Raw genomic sequence first — 24,269 nt, forward strand, 5'->3', positions numbered from 1 at the left:
TCCAGCAAGTTCAATCTTCTAACAAGAGCTTCTGCTGAACCAACAAATGTTGGTTAAATATCAGACTTGGTAAGAAGTCAATTCTCATTGGTTAGTTTTACTAAGGTATATTGCAAAATGACCCGTAGTCAGTAAGGTTAAGATATCTCTATTTAGATAAACACCAGACAAATGCAAGCTAGAGCTTGCCAGGGACAGCAAGGCAGGCAGGCCAGAGAGAAGGGCCCCCATGTGCCTTGCAGCCCCTTAAAAACCTATCACTCATCATCCTGATCTCACCTTGACCACACCCTGACAGGTGTGGTCAGGCACACCTGTAGCCAGCCCCCAGGAGGCGTGGTTTATGGTGTCTCCCTACAATGGTGCTGTTTTTTGTTCTGATTTGATTTGATTTGTTCGAGACAGGGTCTCGAACTATGTAGCCCAGGCAAGCCTGAAAGACCCTGTAATCCTCCTGCTTCAGTCTTCCAAATCCTAAAACCATAGGAATGTGTCATTATACCAAGCTTCTAATGTATATTGAATGAGATGTCTAGGTCATAAAAGTTTTAAAGTATATTGGTATAAAAGTGTTGTTGTTGATTTTTAACCTTTATTTTATTACTTATGTAATGTGTGTGTGTATGTGGGCACATGTGCATATGTAGAAGACAGAGGACAACTTTCAAAAGTGGGTTGTCTTTCCACTATGTATGCCTGGGGGTAGGGGGATTGACTCAGCTCATCAGGTTTTGGCGAGAAGGGGCTTTATCTACTGAGCCATTTCACTGGCCACTCAGAGTTGCTGTTTTGAGACAGGGTCCTATATGTAGTTCTACCTGCCCCTGAACCTATAATCCTCCTGCTTCAGGCTCTGTGTTGGGATAACAGGTGTATGTCACATCTAGCTTAGACTTTGGTTATATCTCCTTTTTTCATTGCTAGTTTTTAATTTGTCTTTTGATGAATCTTGCCCCCCCCCACCCTACAATCTGATTAGCTTTTTAGAGAACAGATTTTTTTTTTTTTCAGACAGACTCTCACTATTTAGCTCTGGCTGTCCTGGAACTTCAGAGGTCCACCTGCCTCTCTCTGCCTCTGCCTCTGCCTCTGCCTCTCAAGTGCTGAGATTAAAGGTGTGAACTATTGTGCTTGGCTACATTTTCATTTTCTTTTATCTTTTAAAAAAATGTGCATTGGTGTTTTGCTTGCATGTATGTCTGTGTGAAAGTGTCAGATCCCCTTAAGCTGGAGTTAGACAGTTGTGAAGTCCCACGTTGGTGCTGGGACTTGAACCTGGGTCCTCTAGCAGAGCAGCCAGTGCTCTTAATCACTGAGCCATCTCTCCAGCCCTGTATTTTCATTTTCAATACTGATTTTATACTTCTATTTTTATTATTTCCATACATCTTTTATTGAGTTTACCCCACTTTCCACGATTTCTTTGAATAAGTTCATCAGCTTTCAGTCCTCTAATTTCATTACATCTGGGACCTTTTGTCTCTTTCTTCCTCTTTCTCTCTCCCAGACGGAATCTTACTATATATAGCCCATGCTAGCATAAATCTCATCCTCCTCCTGCCTCAACCTCTCAAATGTTCAAATGCTGGAATTACAGTGTGAACCACCATGCTAAGCTAAATGTGGGAACTTCTAATAACTGTGTTAACTTAATTTTATTGAGTTCAGAGAAAATGGTTTATGTGACAGTATTTCTTTGATAGCTACTGTACAGTTTAAGACAAGGGTTCTTTTTGGCTCTAGGTCTGTTTGAAGGGATATATTTACTGTTTGGGGGCAGCAGAATTCTAAGAAAAATGTATGTCATGCTTACTAATATTTAAATTTTCTAAAGCCTTACTCAATTTTAAGTCCTTTTTAAAAAGCATTGTGTGTGTGTGTGTGTGTGTGTGTGAGAGAGAGAGAGAGAGAAAGAGAGAGAGAGAGAGAGAGAGAGAGAGAGAGAGAGAGAGAGAGAGAGAACATCATGGCATGTGTGTGGAGGTCAGAAGGTCTCTCCTTCTACATTTATGTGGGTTCTGATGCAGACCAAATGCCTTATCTACTAATCCACATCCCTGGCCTTTTTAAAGGTCTACCTCTATCTATTAGAAAAACAAGAAAATGGACCTGGTATTTTCTATTGATTTCTTGCTTATTTTTCTTGTAATTCTGTTAAGTTTTGCTTCTAATAAGTTTTCTTTTTATGTACCTATAAGAATTCATTTATAGTCTAGTAAAACTAGCTTTTTAATATAGTACTTTTTATTGGTTATAATGCTTCTTGCCTTAAATACCATTTTGTCTGCTATTAATGTGGCCAGAGCTGTTTTCTACTGATGATCATCAGTTCCTATTCTGCTTTCTAGTTTTGTGAGTTTTATGTAGCTCATCTAGAGAACACATAGTTTGATTTTACTGTTTAATCTACCTCCATGTTTTAGTTGGCTACTTTAGTATTAGGGATTAAACCTAGGACTTCACATATGCTAAGCAGGTATCTGCAATTGAGCATTGGCCCATTTATTACATTATTTTGAGGCGAGGTCTTACTAAATTGCCCAGTTTAGCCTTGAATTTACAGCTTTTTTTTGCCTCAACAGTCCCAGTAGCTAGGACTACAGATCTAGCTTGTTTTTGTTTTCTGAGACAAAATGTTACTATGTAACCCAGGCTGGCCTTCAATTCCTCCTGTCTCAGATTCCCAAGCACTGGGATCAAAGAAATGTAGCATCACTGTGGCCTGTTTGCTTTTTAAATGACTCTATCCACCCACTTTTATGCTTCTATTGGACTGATTGTTTTACTAGGTTTTCACTCTTCTAATTTGGCAATTATTACTTATATTCCTATTCAAAGTTTCTTCCTAAATTAGCCCCCACCACATTTACATTTGCATTTTAAAGGGTGTGTTTGTATTTATTGAAAAACAATGACTCTGTCCTTAACTCAAACATTGGGTATACTAGAAAATTTTTTACTAAGAATATTCTCTTTTTTAACATAACAACTGAAGACTCTAGTGTGTCCACTATATTAACAATTCACCATACCACAGTTAGCAACAACCCAAGCTTCAACTCTGCAAACCATCCCTCTGTAAGGAAACACTTTCTTGCAGTGCTTCACAGCTGAGGGAACTGTATAAACTGCTGTGTACCTCAGGACACTGAGACACTATGGTCCCTGCCAAACTGGTGCCAGCAGGTACCCTTTTTCTTCAACAGACAATTCAAATCACAGACAACCCAAATGATCCCATGCTTTGTTTCTAAACACTGTGTCTATGTCACAATCATTCCAAATAAGAACTGCTTTTTAATGCATGAAGATAAAATTTAAAAACTACAAAATAAATACCTTCAGAATCAAAGGACCAAAGAATGAGGAATATTTTTGTTTCACATAGGAAATAAAAATACTTTCCCTTATATTTTCCCCTATTTTCTTCTTTATTTTTGCAGTGGTGGACCCATGCAGGCTAGAAAAGCTCTCTGTCACTGATATATACACCCTTATTTCCAAAATCTTCAGTTTTAATACATGACTAAATGTAATAAAAGGAACCGTGGTTTGGTTTTGTTTGTTTCTTCTCCTTCTCCGCCCCCGAGGCCCCCCCCCTTCCGCCCCCTTTAGACTGGACATTGCCCTGGCTGTTCTGTAACTCTCTATGTAGACCAGGTTGGCCTCAAACTCTCAGAGATCCATCTGCCTCTGCCTCCCTGAATGTCTGGATTAACGGCCTGCACCACTACACCTGCCCCCACCTCTAGAAGCATCTCATATAGCCCAGGCTATCCCCCAAGATACTATGTAATCAAGAATGACCTTGAACTTTTGATCTTTCTGTGTCTACCTCTATAGTGCTGGGATAACATGCTTACATCACCATGTCTGGTTTTATGTGGTGATGAGGGGCAAATGCCAGGCTTCATACATGCTAAGTAAGCACTCAACTGAGCCAGGTCCCCAGTCCCTTGTTTTTCTCCCCCCATAAAGCTAACTTTTTGATACCCCACTCCCAGACTCTAGATCAGAACACTGAACTTGTAAAGAGAAAAGAAGTTTTACAGTATTACATTCCTAACATGGTCTCCTATTTACAAACCTGTTAGTGTCCCAAATAATGACATTTCCATCAAATCCTGATGTTACTAAGAGTCTTGTATTAGTATCATATTCGATGTTCTTCACCCAGCTAGTGTGACCATGTAAAGTGCATACTTTGGTGTTCAATTTTCTCAGATCCCATAGTGCTATTGTAGTATCATCAGAGCAGGTAGCAAATAGCCGGTTATCAAGAAATCTACAAAAGCAGAAAAGAAAAACTGGTTCATTTAATCTCTACTTAAAGAAAATATGACTTTAGAAACAATCTCTACATACCAATGGGAACTAGAGGTCTGCAACCTCCATGTAGAACCCCAGAAATTCTGACACAAAAGACAGTGCCTTTGTCCATACAGCCAGATTACTAACTATTGGAGACATACTATAACTGGCCTATGTCACTGTTGATTTTATTTGAAACTAAAAATTGTGGACAGGTGTCTGGAGCACAGTAGGTAGAAAGAAAGAAAGAAAGAAAGAAAGAAAGAAAGAAAGAAAGAAAGAAAGAAAATAAGAAAGGGAAAAACTCCAGAACCTGACCAGGAAATGAAAAAAGAAAGTTTAGTAGAAAACAGATTTTAAGGACTTGACTCTTAGGGGACATACTAAACATAAGATTGTAATAATAGAGATTTGCTACAAGTCATATCTCTTCCTACTTACAGATTTACATACAAAACTTGCAATTCAAAGTGCCATCATTTAAATCTATTAATTCAAAAGCATTCCCCAAATAATCTACCAAGGCAGCATAATTTATTAGTCAAGACTGTAAGATGGATTTAGGCTATAATGTAGACTTTTTATAATTTGTTTAACTAATTTTCTAATTCTTAGTAACAACATACAAACAGTTATAGCTGACCATTCACTTTTGCTTCAGTCTAATTTAATAGTAGTAGTATGGTGCCTTTAGCAAATACTGTTACATATAACTTCATAGTCTCAGGTAGAACAAATGAATTCTGGAACTTCTTCCAATATAAAAGTGTCTAAAATAAATATCAATATCCACAAACAACATCACAACCTCACTGCAATTTATCATGGCTCTGTCTTTTTGTTGTTTATAAGAAGACAGCCTGCTGGGCGTTGGTGGCCCACACCTTTAATGCCAGCACTTGGGAGGCAGAGGCAGGAGGATCTGTAAGTTCAAGACCAACCTGGTCTACAAGAGCTAGTTCCAGGGCAGCCTCCAAAGCCATAGAGAAACTCTGTCTTGAAAAACCAAAAAGGACAGCCTATTCCCAGGCTGTCTGCCATCCAAGTACTTAAGCAGGCCTAGCTTCTGCTCTGAAGGTCTGTGTGTAAACTTGCCTAGCATGTTCCAGGCGGTATGCCGTAGACTTACTATGGCTTTCATTTTAGGCCCACCTTCCTCCTCTTCCTCAAATTTGTTTTCTTTTAATATTTAGCTGTCATCTCCAGGAAGCCAGCCCCCCCTTTTTTCTTCATTAAACACAGCCTTCTTTATTTAGTCTAGGGTAGTTTACAAATATGCTAAAGCTTTCCAATCACTCTAATTTCCAGGGTTCATGTGTGGTGTTTGTGCATATGTATGTGCAGATTCACTTATGGAGTCAGAGGTTGTCTTCCTCTATTGTTCTTCACTTTATTTTTTGAGGTAGGGCCTCTTGACTGAAGCTGAAACTTGTATTTCTGCTAGAATGGAGTCATATATGGGTGCCACTGAGCCCAGCTTTTTGGTGGATGCTGGTGAGCTGAACTGAGATTCTTACGCATGCACTTTATCCACTGAGCTATTTTCCCACCCCAGCACTCTACTCTTCTAGACAAGGTTTCTCTGTGTAGCTCTGGCTATCCTGGAACTTGCTCTATAGACTAGGCTGGCCTCTGAATTTCTGTTGTAATATTTAACACTGTAGTATAAGGAGCAACTTTACAAAGCTATAAACTCCTTGAAGAGAGGGGGAAGTAGCTACCACATGATTAGAGCTGCAATGCCAAGCACATGTGCTTATTTATTTAATTTACTTAGAGACAGGGTACTGTATAGCCAGGCTGGTCTCAAACAACACTGAATTTAGGATTGTCTCACTACAGGAGTGGGCCACCATGCCCACCAGTTTATGTGGTGCTGAAGGTCAAACCCACGGCTTAGTGCATGAAAAGCAAGCACTTTACCAACTAAGGTACATCTCCAGTTCTACCTGTAAATGTTTATTAAATGATGAATTAAAGAAGTTCATTACACAGTAGACAAAAACACAGTTACATAAAATAATTATGTGAAATAAGCAAAATAAAGAGTTATGTTAGGGAAGAGTACAATGAGAACTGACTGAAATGAATTTCCCAGAGGTAAGAAACATATATGTAAAGGAGTGTTACATGAGGTCAAGGAGACAAATGGGGAACTTACTTATTCCAGTGATTCCCAATGGCTTTTCTCCCGCCTCCCTCCATCCCTGCCTCCTCTAAACAGAACCTCACTATATAGTCCTTGTTGACCTGAAATTCACTATGCAGACCATTCTAGCCTCAGAGTTATAGAGATCCTCCTGACTCTTCCTGCCTCTTCCTTCCAAGTGTTGGGATTAAAGGTATGTACCTCCATTCCCGGCCACTTCAAGGGTTTTAAGGAAGAGTGAGATGATTTTATAGTAATTTTAAGATCATTTAGATGACCAGGTCCCCAAACTTATGGGTTTTTATTTTTTTTTTAAGGTTTATTTATTATGTAGTGTTCTGTCTGCATGTATGCCTGCAGGCCAGAAAAGGGCACCAAATCTCATTACAGATGGTTGTGAGCCACCATGTGGTTGCTGGGAAATGAACTCAGGACCTCTAGAAGAACAGCTACTCCTTTTAACCACTGAGCCATCTCTCCAGTCTCCTTGGGCTTTTATTTTAAAAGTTAAGTAAGGAGGAGGAATCGACTTTTCAGTATTTGTTAACAAAATGACTTAAGAAGTAACTGTTGCATAAAGGATATTTTAATCTCCAAAATGTACAAAGGATCTTGGAGTAAAAACTAATAATTTTGAATTAAGTTTACCTTAATGAAAATTCAATACTTTGACTTTAGTTTATTCATTTCTCCCCCAAAGCATTAACTGATAAATTTTTATATTGGTAAAGAGAATAAATCATACAGTAGTTAAGAGTAGTGTGTAGATGAAGACATCTATAGCAATTTTTATCCCCCAAAACATACACGTACAGAGTGTAAGTATTAGATAAACCCTTGTATATGTATCCCATTCCTCTCCAGTTAAAATTCTGAATAGCCTATAAAGCTGTAACTATTGGGCTGGGATGTAGTTCAGTTGGTAGAGTGCTTGCCTAGGTTTGCAATCCCAGCTTGCACTTGGGTGGCAGAAGTGGCTATGAGTAAGTTCAAGTCCAGCCAGGGTTACATGAGATGTTGTCTTAGAAAAAGAAAAGTTATGAAATGTTTCTAACTCTACATTCTTTGACAAGTAGGAGCTCCTCTTGCACAGATACTGAAATGTCTGAATCCGAAACTTTCAACTGTGCCCATACAACTAAGTTGGCTATAAAAGCTCTGGGTAGACCTCTGTCTGGAAGAGCTAAGCTCTCTATTTGAGGAACACTGGAAAAGGGCAAAGGCAACTGAAAGTGAATTTATTTAGGATCTACATCTCATTTTCCAAGTTAAAATATTGTTGACTATTTTTAAAAAATTAAACAAAATCTCAAAAAGTTAGGTATTTTTGTGTATAATCTCTACAAAGAAATTATAATAGAATATTATATCTTTCCTTTATATTTGAGTTTGAACTATAAGGACGATCACTTTTCCATAAATCCTCAGATTTTATCAGCTGTCCCAAGAGCCAATGAGATATTCATAAAATTCTAGGTGTCTCTTGTGCCATTATTTCCATAACTTTGTTTTTTCTGATATTTTCTCTATCAGATCTGCTGTTGCCAATGATTTTATATGTATCTTGACCACTTCTCCAATATCATTTTCAGGATTTTGTGGAATTACACATGCATAAAATATATTTCCCCTCAACTGGCAAATACTGTATTTGTCTTATATTGTGTGAAATATACAAAATAGCCCAAGACCAACAAAGACTCTAGATTAGTAAGTAGGTGCTACATTGGTTTTTTGTCACATTAATGGTGAATATTCTTATAGTTTTACTTTGGGATCTGGATTGCCATATGACTCTTTCATCTATATAAAGTTCTCAGGAATAAGAATTATGCCTATACAATGTATTTGAATCATAAATATTTTTCTTTCTTAAAACATGAACAGAAAATATTCTCAACTATCATTGTTATTTTATAAGATTAACAATCACCAAAACTAAAAAATAAGCTAGAAGACATTACCAAGAATGTGCAAAATGACAACCCAGAATGAAAATGTATGTATGCCCATACCTCTGGACAATTACAGTGAGGTGGTCTCATGGAACCATGTATGATTTCATTTCTACTACTCCCTGTATATGAAACCTTGGAGAAATCTCTTTAAGAGTCACGATTTCCTTATTGCTTAAAACAAGATGACATCTATCTCCCATGAAGACATTATAAACATCAAACTAGGTGAGGCAGAAGGACCACAAGAAAAGACCTGTCAGGCCAGCCTGCCCTATACATGGCAAGACCTTACCTCAAAAAACAAATGTAAAAATTTTTAATTTGTGTGTGTGTTTGTGTGTGTGTGTGTGTGTGTGTGTGTGTGTGTGTGTGTGTGTGTGTGCATTTACGTACACTCACTCTTTGGTGCACAAGTGAAGGGTAGAGACAATATGTGGAGTCTGTTCTCTTCTTCTACCATGTGGGTCCCAGGAACTAAACTTCAGGTTGCCAGGTTTGACAGCAAAGCACCTGTTGTCCCCAACTCAACTCAAATTTTTAAAGGTCTTTGACACACAGCAAGTAATCAAGAAATGGAAGTTAGTATCATTAACCAGTGCACACTTAAGTTCAATGTGACCTTTCATATCCTTAACCTCTTAGGTTGCTTGTGCTTCTAAACAAACTTCAAAATCAATTTCCCTAGATTCAAATTTGTAGGCATATATGCTGTGGCAGCATGACAATAGCACATGAGAGCTGACACTGATGAAGAATTCAAACAGGTTAGTTAAACGTTATTTGAGTAGGGGCAAACAACTTGGTACAAATCTATTCTTTTTGAGATATAAAAATTTTCAATTGTAAAATATTAGAAATAGAGACAATTAAAACGAATATAACAAACACCTGTGATACCCACCACCCAGCTTTATCAAATTTTAACATTTTGTTATCTTTCAGAACTGTCTGAAAATATAAACATATTTGAAGTACATTGTGAGTCCCTCCCCAAGCCCATTCCCCTCCCTCCCTCTCCAGAGGGAACCACTATCCAAAATTTGTCATTCCCCATGCACATGTTTAATACCATGAGTTAATATGTATGTATCCATCATTTTCCATACTTTTTATATCCAATTTATTCTTGAGATATTTAATGAGCACACACCATGCACAAGGCACAGTTCTATGTGCTAGGATAAAACAGAACTAATGCATGCCTTCATCATGCTTACATTTGTGGAGCTTTAAAATTTTATATAAATGGTATCACACCATACAGCTCACTCTAGAATTTGCTTTTCTGTCTCATCCTTACACTTCTGGGATGTTTTTGGTTCATTTAACTGATGTATAGTATTCCATTGTACACTAAACCTTATCTGCTTTCCTCTTAACATTCAAGTCATTTCCACCTTCTTTTTATCTAATGCTATAATAACCTTTCCTCCTTTATGCACCTAATTCACATGGTTAGGTGTGCATTAATTTCTTAAAAGTATAATGATCTCTGATTTTACCAGGTATTGCTGAACTGCTTCAAAACCCTGTTACCCATCAATATACCTAAGGATTACTTCTCATCCACTGCCTATACTTGCATTTCTTCACTGACAATTGATGTGCTTGAAAACCTTTCCAAATGAATTGCTCACTGTGATTCTTGCATTTGTTTTTGTTTTTGTTTTTCAAGATAGGGTTTCTCTGTAGCTTTGGAGGCTGTCCTGGAATTCCCTCTGTAGACCAGGCTGGCCTTGAACTCACAAAGATCTGCCTGCCTTTGTCTTCCAAGGGCTAGGATTAAAGGCATTCACCACCACTGCCTAGCTCTGTTAGGGTTTCGGTAACAAAACTACAATGACAGTTTGTTTCACTCAGCTGAACTCATAAATCTTTAATGGTTTATGCTTTTAATGCCTTAAAAATACTTTCTTAGGTTGGAGAGATGGCTCAGCAGTTAAGAGCACTGGCTGCTCTTCCAGAGGACCCAGGTTCAAATCCCAGCACAAACATGGTAGCTCACAAATGTCTGTAACTCAAGATCCAGGGGACCCACACCCTCATATCAATACACATAAAATAGAATTAAATAAATTAGAAAAAAATACTTTCTCACACTGAGGCATAAGTATATTCTCTACTTCTTCCTGAAACTTTAAAGGTTTGCTTTCATTGTTAGGTCTTTAAATGAAAATTATTTTCAGCCACGGTGTGAGGATCTGGTTTTGTTTCACTTTTCATGTATATAATCAACGTCATCTTTTCCATCAATTTGCAGTGCCTCTGCTCTTATGTAAAATGTTCAGATTTCACATGTCTGCTTTTAGGTGATCTATTTCATTCCACTGTCACTTGCTCTAGTTCTGTCCCAAGACTACATTTCATATCAGGAAATGTTATTTCCATACTTTAGTCGTCTCCAAAACAACTTCAGCTGTTCACGACACACTACTAAACAAAAATGCTTCAATTTAGTCTTATGAAAACCTCTGATAGTATGTATCTTAGTCAAAAGTTTACTGCATTAATAGACTAATTTGGGGAGAGATTGTTTTATGGTACTGTGTTTACTTCAGGGAGGATTTACATGTTTGTGGGGTTTTTTGTTGTTTGTTTGTTTGTTTTCCCAAACAGTGTTTCTCTGTATAGCCCTGGCTGTCCTAGAACTTGCTTTCTAGACCAGAGTGGCCTTGAACTCAGAATTGCTCCTGCCTCTGCATCCCAAGTGTTGGGACTAAAGGTGTGCACTACCACAACTAATTCTTTGGTTTGTTTTGTTTTAGATGTATAGCTTAGGCTGGCCTCAAACTTCTGATCTTTCTGCCTCTACCTCCTTCAACAAATCCCACCAGCATGTGCCTCCACAACCAGCATTTGTTTTTTAAGCCTCAGCCAGCCTGGAACTCACTATGCAGACCAGAATGGCTTCCAACTCGGAGATCCACCCAACTCTGCCTCTGAAGTGCTGGGATTAAAAGCTAGGGGCCATCATCACACCTGGCTGATTTACATGGTTTTGTTTTATAGGTGTCTTGGAAAGTCCTTCCAATCTTGATTCTGACGCTGGCTAGAGGTGTTGGATTGTACAGCAGGGTCAGCTTGTATGAGCGCTGGCTTGTGGTTAACCCTTCTCCTTGAGGATAGTCTAGATTTAGAGTGGTTTATGCTGAAAGTGAGGTCTTTTGAGTTTCAGAATTTATTAAATAAATTAAAGAATCAAGTCTTCTGTCCCCTGTACTCATTTCTATCAAAACAAAAGCTCAGGGTCACCAGCACTTGGCAGATCTCACAGGGTAAAAGCTGAAGCCTGTTTACTTCTCAGTGTTCCTGCTTCTACTTCCTATGTGGCCCAAGAGTTCCTCTCTTTCCTATTCTTAAACTCTATTTTTTTTAAGACTTATTTATTATGTAAACAGTTATGTCTGCATGTCTCCCTGCAGGCCAGAAGAGGGCACCAGATCTCATTATAGATGGTTGTGAGTCACCGTGTGTTTAAGGTACATAAAAGTTTATGATTATCTTGAGTTTTCCCTTTACTACAAATACATTTTACCTTAATGCCTTTGCTCTTTCATCTTTCCAATACTGATAATGTTAGCATTCTCATTTATTTTCTTATGGATATTGTTCTGTAAAACTGTTTATAGATACATATAAGTATATAAATCATATAAATTATTCATTTTGTTATTCAAACTGCAGATTGTTCATTTGGATTGCTGTTGTTATTGTTCTGTGTTTTTGAGACAGTTTCACTGTATAGCCCTGGTTGTCCTGGAACTCATCATATAGACCAGGCAGTCCTAGATCTCATAGAGATCCTCCTGCGTCTACCTTCCAAGAGCTGGGATTAAAGGCGCACCACCAGGCCCAGCTCCAGGCTGTCTTTTTTTTTTTTTTTTTTTTTTTTTTTTTTTTTTTTTTTTAAGATTTATTTATTATGTATAGAGTGTTCTGTCTGCATGTATCCCTGCAGGCCAGAAGAGGGCACCCGATCTCATTATAAATGGTTGTGAGCCACCATGTGGTTGCTGGGAATTGAACTCAGGACCTCTGGAAGAGTAGCTAGTGTTCTTAACCTCTGAGCCATCTCTTCAGCCCCCCAGGCTGTCTTTTAACTAATACTGACCTATGTATGTTTTCTGTGAATGATCTATATTTTGAACTTTTATTTCTTATCCTTCCTTTGCTTTAAATTAAAAAAAGTTTAAGCTTTCCTATTGACTGAACTGGTCACGTTTCCTCCCTTTCTGGTGGTCTGAAAGCTATAAATCGTATTTATAAGATTTTAGTTATTTCTTTAAGTGTATTTTTAATGCACACATTAATTATGCACTAATCTAAAAATGTCTGAAATTGCTTAATATTTGTCTTCTTCCTAAACATGATATGGGTCTTATTATATTGTACCATCCCACACTACAAAACTTTCCCACATTAACCTGTTGTTGCCACTGTATAAAGCCACATCATCAAATGTAGTATCTATAAGCCCATTGGCTTTCAAACACTGGCTATATAAACAGTGTGAACTGAGATATGTTCTAAGTATAAAATAACTGAGATATGTTCTAAGTATAAAATAGACACTGAATTTTAAAGACAACATTAGAAACAAGAAGTAAAATATCTTAAGAATTTTGTACTGATTATATCTTGAAATTATTGTATTTGGGAAATATTAGGCTAAATATGTTAAAATTAATATTGCTTCTCTTTTTAGTAATATACTCACTAATAAAAATTATACATGTGACTAGCATTACGTTTCTACTGGACAGTGCTTATCTACAGGTCTTAACTGTTTTGTTCTTTTGTTGTTTTGCAATACAATGCTGAGAATCAAACCCATGCTAGGTGCTAGGTGAGCACTGACACTGGGCTGTATCTCTAGCACTGCTTATCTGTTTGTAAATGAGGTTTTCTGTGCTCAGAACTCTGGGCTGCAAGTGATCTTTCTATTTCAGTTTCATAAATAGCGGAGACTATAGGTACCTGCCACTGTACCTAGCTTACTGCTTTAATTTTAGTTTTGTTTTAAACATATCAAATGCAAAAGTAAAGAAAAACTCTCAGAATTATATTTCCTGCACTATTAGTAGTTACAGTGAACATTTCACCTAATTAAAATTCTTCAGTCTAGATTATATTAAACTGATATAATGTGGTACATGGCCTTGCCTTACCAAATAAACTCCATTTTCTTCTCATATCAGCTGAGAAGAAACCCTTTGTCAGTTTACTTATCATACTTCCACATGTAATTGGCCAATTGGTGCTAGCGATTGAACTGAGGGCCTCACACACGCTAAGCACACACTTCACTTCTGAGCTACATTCCCAGTCCCAAACTGGAACTATGACCCTTCAAGTGTCAAGCCTTTTTATGTTGCTGGGATCCAACTCAGGACCTTGCACATGCTAAGCAAATACCCTATCAATGAGCACTAGCTACACCCTCCCCTTCAAAATACAATTATATATCAACGTTTTTAATTTCCATGTGTTCTAGTCAGTTCTTTACTATATAAACCCACTTCTTTCATCTCTTTTATACTCTTCATTCTCTTTAATGATGAGTTTTCTTTACTTCTTTAAGCATCCTAAAAATGTTTTAAAGTTTCTCCCAATCAATGGAATACTATGCAGCTGTTAAAAAGATCATCCCATGGATACTAATATGAAATGATCTCTAAATATGTTCCATTAAAAAGGCCAGGCATATAATAGTATGTGTAGAATGTTACCATTTATATAAAAGTATATGTGGGGTATGTGTATGAATGTATGCATGTATGTATGTATGTATTTATATGCTTGCACATGCATAAACTATCTCAGAAAAGAAAGCAAATTAGTAATAGTGGTTGCCTCTGGGGAGCGAAACTGGGTGGCTAGGCGACAGAGGTGGAAATAGACTTACTTTTCACTGTTTACCCTTTTGTACCTTTGAATTTTGTACCACGTGCATGTATTACCTAGTCAAAAAAAAAATAAAATTTATTTTTAAAAATAAATTCTTTGTTGGACTACTTACTCCATAAAGTTAATGTCATCCAGAGAAATCCCTGTTCTGATGGTTTGAATTTGTTGTATTAATATTAGATGTCTTCATGAATGTTGAAATTTTAGTTATAGGCTTGAGTGGAAGAAGTTAACTTTTTTTTCTCCCTTCCTATTTAAGGGTTTTAGAATTGCCTCTAATTGGCCACCTGGGCCCCTCGTCTATCACCAGGGTTTATAATTATATTTCAGGGCTCCAGTTTCATGATAATATTGGAAATAACACACACACACACACACACACATTCAGTCACTAACCTAGCAAGTATCTTGACTCAATTTCTGTCGTGAGGCTGTATCTTTATCAGCTAAAACCTACAGGCCCACGAGCAAAACAGCTGTGTCTTTTTCTCCTCTTTTCACAACTGAGACAGACATTTCAGCTAATGGCTTCATGTGGTGATTGTGGCTCTGGGTCCTACTTCACAGGAAACTCCTCAGTGCTTTTAGTCTTAACTGATAGGATCATAACTACCAGCTATCAGTGCTGCAGTAAAAGCCCAGGACCCCATAGCTTCAGCCCTCTGCAAATCTCAGGTCTGTCCTCTCTGGTCAGAGATGCTGACATTTGTTCTGGCACCTAACTGCAACTCTGTACTACCGATCCTCTGGTTCTGCATGTATGCATCAGTGGAGTTACATGCAAACACAGTATGCTACCCAAACTACAAGTAATTCTCACTTTCTGTTTTAAATAACATTGAAAGTAATAATAATGAAACACAATTTCATTTCATATAGCTTAGAAAATAGAAAATTAATGGTAAATTACCCAATTTAAACTACTGCTAGAAGTTAAAAGCAATCTTTTAATCTTCTGTCATTTCATACTTGCATAATTTGTATGACTTTAACTTACATAATTCCAAACACTTGTCTATGGTGTTATATATATAATCTTTATAATCATCATTTTAAGGACTGAATATTAACCCACCAAACTGTTCACCTATAATTTACTTCCCAAATCATTGAATAGGGAAGGAGTTAGTATCCAAGGATGTTACAAATATGTTTTCTCTGCCTGTGTTTTTTTTCTCTTAATACTCTGGATATGGGTGTGGTATGACTATGATGTTAAACCAATGCAGTAGTATAGTACATGGCTAAGGTTCATAATGATGACCTTGACACACAAAGAGGAAAGAAAAAAGTTGCATGCAAGTAAACAATATATTGCAGAAAGTTTCAAAAAATGATTAATAGTAAAATTTTTAATTATAAGGTAAGCTTTGCAACTGGGTAATGCATGACATTTTCACTAATTTGCAAACCAGATTCTGAGTCACACTGAAAGCTCACTATTTGCCAACACACTCACCTGATATTATTCACACAGTCTTCGTGCGCTTCAGAAAGGGTTTTTATGTGCTTTGAAGAAATAGGGTCAAAAAGCAGAACTTCAGTCTGTTCACAAGCAACTGTCAGCACTGACCTGAAAGGAAAGAACACAGTTGTCTTTTTTACTTTTCTAATACTCTGTGGTTCACATACTTATAATTATACATATTTAGATAAATTCTTCTCTGAGAATTTAGTGAAGTAATTAACAAATACAGAGAAACACATAAAGATAATCTTCACCGATGGGGGAAATACTTCTGTGTATGTTTATAAATAAAGTACTTGCTTGGCCAATGAGACAGCAGGTTAGGCTGGACTAGGAGTCAAAGAGGATTCTGGGAAATGTAGTAGAGAAGTGGTGTTCCAGACAGGAAGTGACATAACAAGGAGACTCATATTTAAGAAGAGGAAAAAGTGTCGCTCTCTTTCCCCTCGGCTCCTGCTCCAGCAACACGACGTGATCCACCAGCTAGGAGGGATGCCAATAAGGTGTCCGATAAGATAAGTCTTATAAAATATATAGATGTATGATAATTGAGACTGAGCTAACAGATGAGAATCCTAGTCATTGGCCAAGCAGCACTGTAACTAATACAAGTCTCTCTGTGTATTCATTTGGGCCTAACTCGGGCAGGCGGCTGTGTAAAGCTCACACGTGGTGGTGGGGCTCAGGCGGCTTTTGGCAGAAAGATTTATCATAACACTTCACTGTAAAAAGGAGAAATTGAAAGCAACCTAAATATACATGAGAATGAATATTTTATAAACCATGGAACATCATAACTGTCCTCCTATTCGTGAGGGAAACATCTCAATCCCCAAGCAGGTATCTGAAACTCCAAGTAGTAAGGAATCCTACACATACATCTCCCTCCTATACCTACTAATGAGAAAGTTTATTTACAAATTAGACTCAGTAAAGATTAACAAGTATAATCAAGCATAACAGTTATAACTATACTGTGGTACAAGTTATACAAGTATGCTTGCTTTCAAAGCATATTATCCCGCTGATATTAGTCTTGTATGGTTTTTTGTTTTGTTTTTTTCTCATTGTCAAGTGGAGAATTTCCAATCTTTTCAACTGCAGGATGAACTCTATGGTTGCTCTCTGGCATAGTCCAACTGTCAGTACCACTACTTTTGTGCTTTGTAGGTCTGACTACCCAGAATAACAGTTGCTTACACACAAGCACCATGAACCTGAGTTGATTTGGTAATGGAGAGCTACTAGGTGACTAGCAATGTGTTCTTGCACAGTATGGCTACAGTAAAAGGGGATGACTTATGTCCCAGGTGGGACAGAGTAGAATGATAATAGATTTCATCAAACTATGAAGAATGGCATGAAATGTAAAACACATGAGTTATTTCTGGAATTTTTCATATGCCCTTTGTGTACTATAACTGATTAGAGGTAACTGCAAAGTGAAGTCATGAATAATGGGAAATTACTTTTCAGCTGTTAACAAAAGGGCAGTGTGGTGGTTTGAATTAAGAATAGCTGTGATGGATAGTGGTGGTACACACCTTTAATCCCAGCACTTGGAAGGCAAGGGCAGGCAGATCTCTGTGAATTCAAGGCCCCAGCCTGTTCTAGAGTGAGTTCCAGGAGAAACCCTGTCTCGAAAAAACAAAATAAAAAAGAAGGGAAAGAAGGAAGGAAGGACTAATGAAAGAAAAAGAGAAAGGAAGAAAGGAAGAGAGAAAGAAAGAAAGGAATAAAGGAAGGAAGGAAGAAAGGAAAGAAAGAATATCCTGCCCCCTCCCCAGGCCCCTAGGTTCATAGGGAGTTAGCACACTTAGGAGGTGTGGCCTTGTTGGAGTAAGTGTGACCTTGTTAGAGTATGTATGTCACTTGGGGTGGGTTTTGAGTCCAGTGACTCTCTTCCTGCTGCCTGTGAATCCAGATGTAGACCTCTCAGCTCCTTCTCCCTCCCATGATGATAATGGACTAAACCTCTGAAACTGAAGCAAGCCCAAATTAAATACTTTCTTTTATAAGAGTTGTCATCAGAGATCTCTGTTCTCTGTATCCTGTCCAGCTCATGCAGTCATAGCCTCCAGGAATACATCACATATTAGGAAGACGGGCCCTGATGGCACAGACCTATGGTGGTGGACTGCACCTTCAATGAAGTCAAGCTTTTGAACTACAGAGGGAAAGAAGTACAGAGTACTCTTTTTCTACCCGCTGGACTTCACTTTCATGTGACCCATGGAGATCATCACTTTTAGGAACTATGTTGAGGACTTCCACAAGCTGGGCTACAAGGTTCTCGGAGTGTCTGTGGAATGTCAGTTCATGAAAGGCTGGCTGTGCATAAAAGATAAGACAAAACTAAAAAGCCATAAAAGAGTTGTATGTCTGATTTTATCTAATTAGCCTGGTAGTGTATAAGTCACTCCCCTTTCAGCACATTTTATAGAAATTGATGAAGAAATGCATGATTTGGTTTTAATCTCCTCCCCTACCCTAAGTTTTCTCATACACATTTGTTTACAACTAACTTTTTTCATTTAAATACATTTTGGAAGCTGAGCATGGTAGTGCATGCTTGTAATTCCAGCACTCAGGAAGTTGAAGCAGGTGGATTACCCCAAGTTCAAGTTCAGCCTGGAATACATAGTGAGTTCAGGGACAGTCTCAGCCAAATAGTAAACATCTATCGTAAATCAAAACAAACAAACAAACAAAAAAACCCTCACACATATATAAATAAAAGTTGGTGGGGGGGCCTGGAGAGACAGCTCAATGGTTAAGAGCAATGGCAGCTTTTCTAGAGGTCCTGAGTTCAATTCCAAGCAACCACATAATGGCTCATAGCCATCAATAATGGGATCTGATGTCCTCTTCTGGCATGCAGGTGTACCTTCAGATAGAGTACCATATACATAAAATAAATTTTTTTAAAAAGTTCATTTCCATATTAAGTGCCAGATTCTCATTACAAATGGCTGTGAGCCACTATGTGGTTGCTGAGAACTGAACTCAGGACCTCTGGCAGAGCAGTCAGTGCTCTTAACCTCTGAACCATCTCTCTAGCCTGATGTTTATAATTTAAATCTAATACTTGTTTAATTTTTATTTAAATACCCATTTAAGCTTCTAGGTTGAGCTGAGTTCTCACCATTATATTGTAACTTAGTCACTTTGGTAATTTTTTTCCTTCAAATCTATCTTATTCTCCTTTTTTTTTTTTTGTTTTTCGAGACAGGGTTTGTCTGTGAGCTTTGGAGCCTATCCTGGCACTTGCTCTGGAGACGAGGCTGGCCTTGAACTCACAGAGATCTGCCTGCCTCTGCCTCCCAAGTGCTGGGATTAAAGGCGTGCGCCACCAACGCCCGGTTTTTATTCTTTTAATATAGTTTACCAGTAGTTTTAGAATTTATATATGTATTTATATTTGTATTTCTATACCCTTTTAATTATTTCTCCCTGTAATCCAACAATCTTTGCCCATCCCTTTGAAATAGGGTCTTGGTATATTGTCTAAGCCTGTTTCAAACCAATGGGCCCAATTAGTCCTCCTGCCCTCAGACTCCTGGTAGCTGGAACAATTTTTTTGCTTTTTCATTAGAACATTTATATTTATTATACTTTAATAAATATACTTTAACATTTGGATTTATTTTCAGCTATTCTTTGTGCTTTTTATCTATTATACTTCATCCATGTGAGAGGGTACTGGGATTAAACCCACATGCTATGCAAGTGGTTTTTGTTTTGTGTTTTGTGTTTTTGTTTTGGTAAAGCAAGTGCTTTGTACTACTGAACAATATCAACAGCTTTTTTTCTTCTGTCCTTTTTTTTACCTTTTCATGTCTGTTCATATGTGGATAAGCTTGCATGTGTGTGTGTATGTGTAGACCACAGGCTGCCATTAAGTACCTTCCTCTATTGCTCTCTATCTTATTTTGTGTTTTGCCTGTATGTATGTATGTGTGCTACATATGTACATGATGGATCCCCTGGAACTGGAGTTACAGACAGTTGTGAGCTGCCTTGTGGGGTGCTGGGACTCAGGTCCCCTGCAAGACCAGCAGGTGCACTTAACTACTGAGCCATCTCTCTGCCTCTCCATTTTTTTGAGGCAGAGTTTCTCTCTGAACATGGAGTTCAATGTTTGCACTACAATGGATGGCCAGTGAGCTCAGGGATCAGCCTCTCTCTTTCTACAAGGTGCTGGGTTAGAGCTGGGAGACACCACATCTAGCCTCTATGTGGGTGCTAGGGGTGCAAAAATTAGGTCCTCAGTTTACCCACTGAGCCACATCTTCTCACCTCTTTTTGTAATCTTTTCCCTTGTTACATGCCTTTTTTTCTACTAGTTTGGAAGGAAATTGTCTATTCTTTGCTTTCTTCAAATTGTAATACTTATTAAAGTTATTATTGTGTGTGTGTGATTTATGGGTGCATGTGTAGGGCAGAAGACAACTTTTTCTCTCCTTTTACCTGCCAGGGATCAGAACTCAGATCACCAGGCTTGCATAGCAAGTACCCTGACTTGCTGTCCACTTCATGGGCTGAGTACCAGAATAATTACTTTTTGAAAATGCTTGGGGGGGGGGGGTGCTGGAGGGATGGCTCAGCGGTTAAGAGCACTGACTGTTCTTCCAGAGGTCCTGAGTTCAATTCCCAGCAACCACATGGTGGCTCACAACCACCTTGAATGAGATCTGGTGCCCTCTGCTGGCATGCAGGCAGAAGACATAATAAATAAATAAAATCTTAAAAAAAAAAAAAAAAAAAGCTCTGGGGCTGGAGAGATGACTGCATGGGTAGAGATCCACCAAGGCTGAGATCCGAGTTCCATCCCTGGGACCCACATGGTGGAAGAAAAGAATGACTCCTACAGGTTGTCCTCTGACCTCCATACAAGTGCCTTCACATGTAAGTCATGGAATGCACAGAAACCTGTATGAATATGTGATTCCTTTAGTGCTAGCACTTGGAAGGCAGAGGGAAGTGGATCTCTGTGACTTCAAGACCTGCCTGGTTTACAAAGTGAGTATCAAGGCAACCAGTGCTACTATGAGAGACTAGAGATCTAGATAGATAGATAGATAGATAGATAGATAGATAGATGAACAGAAAAATAAATAAATTTCCCTGCGAGAATGAAGTCTTATTCAAATAAGAACTATACGTAATATAGACCTCATTCTAACAGTCCTGGCAATTTGAATTAAATTTTTCATAATTCTAGAATCACCATTTCCTATTTAAAAATTCTACCTCCAGAGAATTGGCACAACTACTACATCCCCCCCCCCCCAACAGGGTTTCTCTGTGTAGCCCTGACTGTCCTTAGACTCAGAGATCCACCTGCCTCTGCCTCCTGAGTGCTGGGATTACAGGTGTGCACCACCACACCTAGTAACACAGTACTTCTTAAATCTTGAAAGTATAGGGTTTGGTAAAAGAGGGGTTGAGCTACAGAAAAGAGAAGCACAGACAGTATTTGGGGGAGAGGAAGACGCTTTAAGAATAGTATATAAAAGAAGAAGTTTCCATGAATAAGCTTCAGCTAAATAAAGTTTGCTTTTGAATTCAGGTATGCACCCACTGATAATAATCCAGCCAACTACCATAACTAGAGATTCTAGTACCAGGTATAATTAGAAAGAAGCACTGAGGTCAATGAGCCACAACAGGTTTTACTTGCTCAGTAACTGTGTTCCAATGCTTCTTTCTCAGCATATTCTAGGTCTTTCTCGCTATAAATTTTTTTTTGTTTCATTATTTCCATTTCTTTTTTTTTTTAATGGTCCAAGGGTGGGAATTGCATTAGGGGCTCTTTTTTTTTTAAGATTTATTATGTATACAGTGTTCTGGCATGTTTACACCAAATCTCATTATAGATGGTTGTGAGCCACCATGTGGCTGCTGGGAATTGAACCCAGGTCCTCTGGAAGAGTAGCCAGTGCTCTTAACCCCTGAACCATCTCTCCAGCCCTATTTCCATTTCCTTTAACATTATATGCTAATATTGCCCTTCAGCATGAGTTCACATTCTTACGAAATACATCTATTCTTTACCCAGCAGTCTTGATTCGTTTATCTCCTGCAATGTTTTTTCTAATCTTGATCTAGGTGTCACTTTTTCAGGGTAACCGAGCTCTGCGGGCTTTACGCCTTTATCTCAGTTTGCTGGTGTACACTGTGCATTACTTGGAATCTCATATCCAATTGAACTAATAGAGCCAGGCTCGGTAAAAGGAATGTCATTAAATAGTTTTACGAACCACTGCTATCCATGCATTTGCAACCTATTAAGTGTTCCAGGAGCATCTGGTTAATGGGGGAATGAATGAATGAATGAATGAATGAATGAATGAATGAATGAATTAACGAAGCAAAGACTAGCAACCCTGAGGCCCGATGTGATAAGGATGCTATTATGTCATTTGAGGTAAAACCATGAGCAGTGTTTTTCCTCTGCTTGTTGAACTTGTGCACTCACGAGATAAAGTATTAGACACCGGTTAGTTTTGAAATTTTCCTATAGCTTGAAGTAAACCAAGAGTAAACAAATGTCAGTCAAAAACAAAACAAAGCAAAACAAAAGCTGCATTCCTTAACCCAAGCATTAGCCTATCCCACAAATGGCCCAAATACTGAGAAACGTATTTCTGCAGTGTCTTAGTATCTTTCTAGAGCTTCCGAATGTCTTCTCAAGGCAGGATCTGGCACAAAGTCCAAAGATGCTGCGAGCTTCCTCTTTGAACATTTTAACACAAGCTCAGCTCAGAGAAGGGCCAACCGAGGAAAACAGCGAAACGGTGGGCATTATTTAAAGGACATTTAGTGAGCACCTACTGCGTACCAGAAAGTCCTACTTGTGGACCGGCTCTGGCAGACGTGCAGCGATGGCTTAAGGCATTTCTCTTTCACCGAGCCTCCAGGACCCCGAAGGGAAGCACTGGGCCTGCCTACCTCAGAAGGCCAGCACGGAGCTCATAGGCGACAGACAAAGTGCTTCTGAAAGTACCAGGGGCACGGCCACAAGCCGCCCTGAACCGAGGGAGCCAGCTGAGGCGCAGGCGCTTGCTTACCCGTCGGGCGAATACTCGAGGTTGAAGACAGCACCGTGGGTGCGGGTGCTGAGGTACACGGAGTCTGCGGGGTGGATGGAACCATACAGGTTAGTCATCGTGCGGAAATTGTCCCGCGCCGGGTCCACGAACAGCCCGCGGCCGAGGCTTCGTTCTCTCAGCCAGCCGAACAGTCTGGCGCCAGGGCCGCTGAGGCCCGCGCTGAGGCCCTGCCGGCTCCGGTTGCCTGCCCTGCAGTCTGGCCTCGAGCGCCTGCGCGGCGAGGAGGACGGTGACAGCTCTGCCTGCGCTGCAGCAGCGGACAACTCCAGAGCTCCGGGGGCCGCGAGCTCTCCGGCGCACTCGGCCGGGGACAGTGCGGGGCCGCCCGGGAGGCGAGGGCTCCGGGCTGCCGGCGGGGGAGGGGCCGCGTCAGCTCCCTGCCTTGGAGGCGCCGGCCGCGGAGCTGGAGAGGGCGGTCTGGAAGCTGCCGCCGGCCCTCCGAGAGGCGGCCGCTCCTCAGCTCCAGCCGCCCCGTCCCCGCCCGGGCTGTGGGGCCCGAAGGGAAACATGACCAACGCCCCCGCCCCCTATTCCGGGCCGCTGTCCCGCCGCCCGACAACTCAGCGCTCCCGCTCCAGCCGCCACTTCCGGGTGCCGCGTCCTAAACTCGCCGGCTGGGAAACCCGCGTCACCGCTAGGCTGCCCTCCGTCGGGGACCTAAAATCAAGGACACCGCTGAATCGGGAGCACCCCAGGCCAAGAGGACTGTGAGGTCAAGAGCTAGTAGCCCTCTGTGAGCAATGTCGGACGCATAAGACCAGCTACAAGCGCTGACAGTCCGCTCGCAGCTGTCAGTGAGCCTGACCAACCAGGATTACCTACTGTTGTCCTTACACCGAGATTGGGCGGGGTGAAGGGGTGGGTGTTTTACTGTATTATATGTAGGTCACACAGTAAATCTCATGGCGTACTGCCTATCAGCTTAGAAGTCTAAAGATTCAAGAGCATTTGCACGTGAAAAATCACTGGACTGTATAGTGCCTGGAGTAAAGGAAACTATCGGTGCCATAAATCTCTGCCCAAATCTCGGCTACTGCACAGTCAGGTATATCTTTATCTATTTCAGAGCCTTCTTTTTCTTTTCTTCCCTGCAAAAAGGACGTACGTGCAGTGAGGAGTAAGTAACTGAGGGGAGCTGGAGGGCTGAATCAATTCAACCCCACAAAGCAAGAGCCTAATGTCAGTCAGCCTTGCTCATAATGCATCTGCTGAGCACTGCACTAAGGACCCCCAAGGATAGGCCTTTCTCTGCTGCTGCTAAGGGCAAATAAACCTGTTTTCAGGGAAAGCATTAACCGGGAATGAAAGTTTTCAGTGCAGGGAATCTTTAGTCCTCAAAGAGGAGAGCTTGAGGTAAGAGG

At 39.7% G+C, this 24,269-nt stretch overlaps 1 protein-coding gene and 1 long non-coding RNA gene across 3 annotated transcripts in view; one reads left to right on the plus strand and one right to left on the minus strand.

Annotated features, from left to right (window-relative positions):
* Dcaf10 (DDB1 and CUL4 associated factor 10) overlaps window positions 1–23,500 on the minus strand; it is a 41,544-nt gene extending 18,044 nt beyond the window's left edge. Inside the window, exons 1-3 of one of the 2 annotated variants that reach the window (XM_027403174.2) lie at window positions 22,867–23,498; window positions 15,785–15,898; window positions 4,088–4,285 (exon numbers count right to left, since the gene is read on the minus strand). In XM_027403174.2, coding sequence (XP_027258975.1) covers window positions 4,088–4,285; window positions 15,785–15,898; window positions 22,867–23,417 — 863 coding nt within the window. In that variant the 5' untranslated portion in view covers window positions 23,418–23,498. Of the gene's footprint in view, window positions 1–4,087; window positions 4,286–15,784; window positions 15,899–22,866 lie in introns of both variants that reach the window. The other variant, XM_027403176.2, reaches the window with a different exon arrangement.
* LOC107980021 lies at window positions 16,241–18,168 on the plus strand. The gene is made up of 2 exons (XR_003482884.2): window positions 16,241–16,296; window positions 17,853–18,168. It is a non-coding gene; the product is annotated as an uncharacterized LOC107980021 (long non-coding RNA).
* Window positions 23,501–24,269: the final 769 nt, after the last annotated feature.

This window comes from Cricetulus griseus, chromosome 2 (genome assembly GCF_003668045.3).
Source record: "Cricetulus griseus strain 17A/GY chromosome 2, alternate assembly CriGri-PICRH-1.0, whole genome shotgun sequence".
NCBI lineage: Eukaryota > Metazoa > Chordata > Mammalia > Rodentia > Cricetidae > Cricetulus > Cricetulus griseus.